Here is a 7,171-nt window from a genome sequence, read left to right as displayed (position 1 = left end):
TTTAAAATCTTTAAAATCTTGCTAATTACTTATAAAGCCCTGAATGGTTTAGCACCTCAGTATTTGAACGTACATTATAGGTCGACTAACGCGGATACGCGTTTTGTGCCATTTTCTCCTGATAACGCCGAAAAGAACTTAAATTACACTTTCAGTTTTGATCGTACAGATAAGAGCAATACATCAATCGAATCTGTAAAGGGTCTACTTTTATTTTTATACACTCATAAAAACAACAAAACGCTGTGCTTTTGTAGAATAAAGAAAATAAACACTCTGCCATCTCTGCCATCTCTGTCTCTGTCATCTCTCTTCACAGACACATAAATAAAACAACCCGAATCTCTTGCCTCAATTGCCTCAAAGACAAGAGAAATATATGTATAGAAAGCTTGAAATGTCTACTTTTAAATTAACCAATTCAAGTCGAAAACAAATAATTGATTTTTATGTAATCCGTATGAAAGTAAGGAGTGGTCCGGTTTCTCCCGTATCGCCTCATTATAGCTAATGTGATCCCGCCCCGCTCTGAGCGCGCTGTTCATATGGAAATGAACTGAGGCGAGCCAGGTAATCATGTACACGCCCCCGAGAAATGGCATAAAACGTCAAGCTTCATCATAGAATTACTTACTTTTTCTGCGCGTTTGCATGATGGCACGCTACACGGGTGAAGAAGCACTTCGGATGGTTCTGGACAGTGACGAAGAGTTGACTTTCTCCTCAGAGGAAGAACGCGACTCGGATGACGAACGTTTGGATTAGAACGTATGGACACAGCGGAGGATATAATTCCTGACGAGTAAGCCTTTTATTATTACCTTCATGATTTAAAATGTTGCTCAGCTATAGCCAATTTTAAATCTAAATTTGGAAATTTCCAAACAGGCTATTGTCAGATTAAAATCAGCTTTTCAGAGTAAAATTGGTTGAAATATGAAATATCTCCTTACAGGCCACTTATAGTTTTGAATGTTGTACAAAGCGCGTATATAACTATATATAATGATGATATATAGCCTATATAAATGATAAATATAATAAAAATCCGGGTCTCTGGCTATGGCCTGCTTCATTGTAGTTGATCTACAGGGCCCCCTTCTGGACGCCCTGGACAATTACTTATAAGTCGTTCATCTACCATAGCACGGTGTGATTGAATAGGTTCCCATAGCGTCTAGCGACGCAGTACGAAGTGAAGTATCGAAAGGGAACGTACTCGGTTCCCTGAGATACGGGAACAAGTACTGCGTAGCTAGCCGTGCTATGATGCTGCACGACTCTGTCGTCGCTTCAGTCTATATGAATCAGTGATCCTATGCCGAGCACCTGCTTATATAGCCAGATGCCCCGCCCATTTTTGGCGGGCTCGGGCACGCTGCTTCGCCATCATTGGTTCATTTCTGAAACAATGGCAGTGCAGATGCACTGCTGTGATTGAAAAAAAGGCTTCAGTAAATCGGAGAAAAGGAGTTTCCCGTAGCGTCTAGCGACGCAGTACTCGTTCCCGTATCTCAGGGAACCGAGGTTACGTTAGTAACCGAGTACGTTTTCACAAAGTTATGAACAAACGTTCTTCCAGTAACATTAATAGAATGTTTGTTCAAAGTTCTCTGCTCTTTAATAATGTATATAAATGTAAACACAAAAACATAGTTCATGGAACTTTTCTTTCCCGAATCATTTTAGCATTCATCGAATGTTTTTTTTTAAATGTTACTCGTTTTAGAATGTTCGTGGAACATTCAAAAGTAACATTCCCATAATGTTTGCAAATGATAAAATGGAATGTTTCCTTAATGTTCACGTAAACAAGGAAGAATGCTTAAAAACTGGAAGTTTTGAATGTTGAGACAACATTAAGATATGTTTTTATTAATGGGAACATTAGCAAAACATGTTTAGAATATTGTTGTTAGCTGGGTAGATGGATGATGCTGGAGGCTTCATCTTGTCACACTGGTGATCAAAACTTCTTAAGAAACTTCAAACATCCTGTTGTTTACTCGAGCAACTTATCAGATTCTGTCTGATAATGGCGCAACTTTTTTCTTCCTTTAAATCTTTGTACATTCATCCATTTCTGGCACACTCTAAAAAATGCTGGGTTGTTTCAACCCAACTTTGGGTCAAATATGGGGTTACAACAGCTGGGTTAGTCCATATTTCACCAATTTCACCGGCCCTGCATTCACTTTAAATAAAATGCCACCGGAGCTCCTACTGTTGCTAGAATAATGAACGCAACTGTAATGTGCATCTCATTGAAAGATAACCGTGTGCATTTCAGTGTTAACATTACTGTGGTTAAACACATTTTGCTTCGTACCTTCTCCATTAACAGCAAGCCAACAGCATGTCACTGCAATGTTGTGTAATTATAGTCACCGACATCATGATAATGATTTTTTTTTATGTCTGCATATCATAAAGTCATCAGGAAAAGTCAGCAAACACCTTAAGCTATAAGAAGCCTTAAGCCTTAGGCTACCAACAACTGTTTGGTTACCAACATTCTTCAAAATAACATATTTAATGTTCAACAGAAGAAAGAAACTCATACAGGTTTGGAGCAGCATGAGGGTAAATAAATGATGACGAAATGTTCATTTTGGGGTGAACTTTTCTTGAGGGGTTTGTTGCAATCAGATAACATCAATGTTGAAATAAATGTCCTTTTCAATTCCTCTGATGATGATAAAGCAAAAACTTCTCCTTTTATGGTATCGAACCCATGACTGTACTATGAGGATTTGAAGTTTTTTTTTTTTTTTGTAAATGTCAGATAAAGAGGAGGATCCTGATGATTAGAATTATATTTAAAAATCCGTCACCTGAACATTCATGAGATTCTCAGCTCACACGGTGAGTTTGATTCTGGTCATTTTTAAAATTATGTTGTTTTTTTTTTTTTGCATGTTTGCATGTTCATGTTCTAACAAAGTGATTGTATTTACTGTGTTTCAGGTGCACCTGATCCTCTGAGCTGGACGTCTGAAGCGATGATCACAAACATGATTGTGAGTTTGTGTATGTGAGAATGTGAGTGTGATTTTATCAGACGTCGATCATCAGACTCAGATCTTGAGTTTGTGTCTCTCAGGTGTTGCTGTGTTTGTCTGCGCTGTTTCCCGTGTTGATGGGCACTGAAGAGGTCAAATCCAATTGTCTTCTTGCCAAAGACTGCTCTGATGTTTATGCGTGTGGATATAGTACCAGTGGCGTGTACTCCGTCTCCTCAGTAGATGGACCGCTGCAGGTTTACTGTGAGATGGTCTCCGGCGGACAAAATGACAGAGGACACTGGACGGTACGCATTTCAATGTGTTTCATCTCGCAAAAGGATATTTTATTATCAGATGCACCCCAGTGTGAATGACACCATGATTTCTAATAAACTATTATTCAAATAGTCGCTCAGGTCTTTTATTTGTGCTCTTAGAAAACAGTCATTGAAATCACACTACAGAATCTACATTTGTTGCAGAACAAAGCTTGTCGAAGGTTGTACACCAATGACGTGATTGTGTGAAAGTGATGAATGATTTCTGATTATCGCAGGTGATTCTCAGGCGGATGGACGGCGAGGTGAATTTCTTTAGGCCGTGGAAGAGTTATAAATGGGGTTTTGGTAATAAAGACGGCGAATACTGGCTGGGTGAGTGTTTTTGAGACGTTTGGGACATAATAAGTAAACAATCAAAGACATTTAATCAGAACTGCAGTATAAATGCAGATTATGTTTGTTATTAAGGTTATTAAACCAGTTTCATTTCATGTTTTTAACAGGCGTAGAGTTCATTCATCAGCTGACGCGCAGGCATCAGTATAAACTCAGAGTGGATTTGGAAGACTTTGAAGGGCAGAAGGCTTACGCTGTATACAAGTCTTTCTCTGTGGACTCTGAGGCTGATGGGTACAAACTGCATGTGAGCGGCTTTGTAGATGGAGGAGCAGGTGAAACAAACCACAGATGTTTATAATGAAGAATTTAAGTAAATATAACGATAGTAATGGAGTTTTAAAATGATTTTTAAACCATAATGTTTAAAACCTAATAAAACCTATTTTATTCATTTAAAAAAAAAAACTATTTTATTTTAGATGTCCAGGTGAAAGTGCCTCTATAATGAAAGTTTCTCCTTTCTGCAGGTGACTCCTTGAGTCCACACAATGGAATGAAGTTCTCCACCTTTGACAAAGACCAAGATCTTTCAGCAGACAACTGCGCTTTGAAATACTATCAAGGAGGATTTTGGTACAACAAATGTTATTACACAAACCCCACTGGTAACTATCTGTGGGAGAAAGATAATAGAGTGACAAATACTGGAGCCACCTGGTACTACTGGAAGAAGAGCTGGAATTCTCTGAAGTCCATCAGCATGAAGATCAGACGCGTGAAGTAGAGCAGGGTTTCCTTCCTTTATATGTGCTTCACGAGCCTTAATGCTTCACTGCAGCTTGTGCACGCATCCACAACTTTTATGCATGTATGTGGATCTTTATTAAAATATGGTGACAAACAATTCCCTTGACTTTTAATGATGAAAAATATTTTTAAACATCAATAAACCCCACAGATGAAATAGTTTCACTCATGTTGTCTTGCATAAAAATATATAAATAAGAATTTGACAAGTTCCTGAAAAATCCCTTGTTCTCTTAAATAAAAATATGCTGAAACTGGGTTCACGACTTTTTATTATTAACCAACTAAACAGGTCTCATTTATGAATTAGGAAAATACTTACATACAGGCACATGCATTTACATATGTAATTGCCCATATTTTAATTGAAGGTATGTCAGCAACACTATAAATGCAAATTTAATGATTTCACTCACGCTATAGGTTTTACTAAAAGTGAAGATGTCTGAAATGTAAATCTAATTCAAGGAAATATTATATAACAACCCCAATAATTACAATAAGTGTTACATTTAAAGAGGTCATATGATGCGATTTCAATTTTTCCTTTCTCTTTGGAGTGTTACAAGCTCTTGTAATGGGTTTTAATGTTTTTGTCTCATCGCTCCGGCCGGACAGCGCATAACAATATGGTAAGGGGCGTAACATTTGCGTCACACGCTTGAGGTATTTGGCCAATCACAATGCACTGGATAGCTGGCCAATCAGAGCACACCTCGCTTTTCAGACCGATGAGCTTTGTAAAAATCGATGCGTTTCAGAAAGGCGGGGCATAGAGGAGAAACAATAATGTACAGTAAGTGGAAAATAATGTGTTTTTTGAACCTTAAACTGCATAAACACATTTCATTACACCAAATACACAAAATAATGTTCTTTTTAGCAGCATCATATGACCCCTTTAAAATAATAACACTAGTAACAACATGCCGCTCAGGGCCTTCTGTGCAGCTCACGGGTCTAATTTTATCTTATTACGTCAAAATAGAAACTACAACTTTCACTCCACAAATCTAAAAACGTTGATGTGTCCACAGATATTTAACATACTTCAATGTCAGAGATCCCTACTTAGATCAATTAACCACAGAACTGTTTCGACTGATTAAATCTCACAAATGATGATATATATTCAGATCAAATGACAAAATAAAAAATTGCATAGGCTATCATTCCCATACAGCACACCTCGAGTACCTTATTACTTTTATAAAACAATTACCACACAATACAAATAATAATGTATTAATTTAAATTTTAATGTATTAAAGTTACTTTAAGTAAAATAAATGCTATCCTTCTGGCGTCAGCTTTCTGTCATTCATCAAAGCGCTCTGTGTTGTGTTAGTCACTCTCTCTGTTTGTAAGCCTTATTTGGTGTTGTATGTCTAAGGCTGAGGCTAAGACAAGCATTTGAAGGGCGAGAGCAGATTGCGTTACAGGCTGTGTGTTCCTCCCTGCCTGCGTTACATTACGAGCGGGGATACACAGTCTGTGCATGGTTTGCTTGGGAGCGAAGCACGCAGAGTTGGCTCACGAGGAAGCCCGTTCTGCGGTTTCTTCCCCCCGGGGAGCGGTCGCGGTTGCAGTCCATGGCAGCTATGGTGGCAGCGGAGAGGCATCTGTGGTTGACCCGGTCAGATATGAAAGAAAAGGACAACCCCCTCCGTGTACTGGCTCCTCGTACAGGGACACCCACAAGCAGACGTCGCCTCTCGCGCTCCCCCGTGTCGGGACCAGGGGTCGAAACGACGCTCTGGGTCGGGGCTTCAAAGCCGAAACCAGATTTAATAACTTTTCTGGAGGCTAAGTAGTCCTCGACCAAGAAGTCCTGATGCCAGTGCCTCAGGACTTCTCAGGGCAGGCCCCTCTGGGGTAGAGCGGGGTTCACCGCATTACACGGTGCCCGTCTCTCCTCAGTGCCCTCATGAGATCAGTCTGCCAACCCTGCCGGTGTTACAGGGCGCAGCGGTCTCCCGCGAGCGCTTCTCTCAGCTACCGCCCGGAAACCCCTGTCGGTGTTCCAGGGCTCTCAGTTACCACCCGGAAACGTAGCGGTTCTAAGAGACTCGCCGCCTCCACGGAGGTCTCTAGAGCAGCTAATTCGGCTGTCCGCACCGAGCTAGCCGCTTCAATTACACCAATGGTCAGTCTCGAGAGACTGATTCCCTTAGTACACTATATAGCAGCGTGGAAACTACTGCCAAATATGTCTCAGTGGGTCCTGCACACTGTAGAAAGGGGTTACAGAATCCAGTTTGGTTCTCCTTCTCCTCCCTTCAACGGGGTTCTTCCCACCCTGGTGGGTCCTGAGCAGGCTCTGGTAATGGAACAAGAGGTAGATACCAAGGGGTTCTCCCCGAGGGGAAACCTGCTTTGCATGCTCAAGGTCACGCGGAGGTGCCTATGTGCCTTAGACTTGTGGAAGAAACCTTGGTTCTTGTCTCAGGGCCCGGTGCTGGGAGCTCCTTGTTGCCGTGTAACGCTAGCAACGGATGCATCCCTCACCGGTTGGGGTGCGGTCATGAGTGGCCACCCTGCCCGCGGTCTGTGGAGCAGTTGCCATCTCACTTGGCACATCAACTGCCTGGAGATGCTGGCCATGTTTCGAGTTCTGAAACACTTTCCCCCAGATCTAAGAGGTCACCATGTGTTGGTGCGCACCGACAACACAGCGGTGGTCTCTTACATCAACCACCAGGGAGTTCTGCGTTCGCGCCCCTTGTACAAGCTGGCGCA

The 7,171-nt window shown here is 41.2% G+C and overlaps 1 protein-coding gene across 1 annotated transcript; it reads left to right on the top strand.

Moving 5' to 3' along the window:
- Positions 1 to 2,973: 2,973 nt before the first annotated feature.
- On the top strand, positions 2,974 to 4,580 carry LOC107750331 (microfibril-associated glycoprotein 4-like). Its single transcript, XM_016565678.1, has 5 exons — positions 2,974 to 3,020; positions 3,104 to 3,310; positions 3,562 to 3,658; positions 3,790 to 3,957; positions 4,153 to 4,580. The coding sequence occupies exons 1-5, from the start codon at positions 3,003 to 3,005 to the stop codon at positions 4,407 to 4,409; spliced, it is 747 nt and encodes a 248-aa protein (XP_016421164.1). The 5' UTR covers positions 2,974 to 3,002; the 3' UTR covers positions 4,410 to 4,580.
- The last annotated feature ends 2,591 nt before the right edge of the window (positions 4,581 to 7,171 follow it).

This window comes from Sinocyclocheilus rhinocerous, unplaced genomic scaffold (assembly GCF_001515625.1).
Source record: "Sinocyclocheilus rhinocerous isolate Xijiao unplaced genomic scaffold, SAMN03320098_v1.1 scaffold5118, whole genome shotgun sequence".
Classification (NCBI taxonomy): domain Eukaryota; kingdom Metazoa; phylum Chordata; class Actinopteri; order Cypriniformes; family Cyprinidae; genus Sinocyclocheilus; species Sinocyclocheilus rhinocerous.
The sequence above is the reverse complement of the archived record's forward strand: the minus strand, read 5'-3'. Positions and strand labels throughout refer to the sequence as shown.